The sequence below is a fragment of the Merops nubicus genome, unplaced genomic scaffold (assembly GCF_000691845.1).
Source record: "Merops nubicus isolate BGI_N331 unplaced genomic scaffold, ASM69184v1 scaffold38065, whole genome shotgun sequence".
Taxonomy (NCBI): Eukaryota; Metazoa; Chordata; class Aves; order Coraciiformes; family Meropidae; genus Merops; species Merops nubicus.
Genome location: NW_008612292.1, coordinates 702 through 1,046, shown reverse-complemented (window position 1 = coordinate 1,046; position 345 = coordinate 702). Strand labels below are relative to the sequence as shown.

At 69.9% G+C, this 345-nt stretch overlaps 1 protein-coding gene across 1 annotated transcript in view; it reads left to right on the top strand.

The window, feature by feature from the left end:
• The window catches only part of LOC103774118 (lamin-A-like), a gene marked incomplete at both ends in the record, with an annotated part of 2,587 nt that extends 2,311 nt beyond the window's left edge, over positions 1 to 276 (top strand). Inside the window, 1 exon segment of the mRNA XM_008941499.1 lies at positions 22 to 276. Coding sequence (XP_008939747.1) covers positions 22 to 276 — 255 coding nt within the window.
• Positions 277 to 345: the final 69 nt, after the last annotated feature.

The following is a 345-nucleotide window of genomic DNA, read 5'->3' as shown; positions in this document are numbered from 1 at the left end:
TTGTCTGTCCCCCCCCTCCAGGGCAGCTGCGGGGGCTCTGGGGACCCCGGGGAGTACAACCTGCGCTCCCGCACCGTGGTGTGTGGCACGTGTGGGCAGCCGGCCGACAAGTCGGGAGCGCAGAGCTCCGGGATCAACACGGTGTCCTCGGGCTCCTCCACCTCCAGCGTCACCGTCACCCGCAGCTACCGCAGCATCGGCGACTCCGGCATCGGCCTCGGGGACAGCCTGGTCACCAGGAACTACCTCCTGGGCAGCTCCGGCCCACGCAGGCAGGTTAGTCCCTGTTTCCAGAGCCCAGCCCCAGGCTGTGCTCGTGCTGCTGGGAGCTGCCACCCAGCCCCT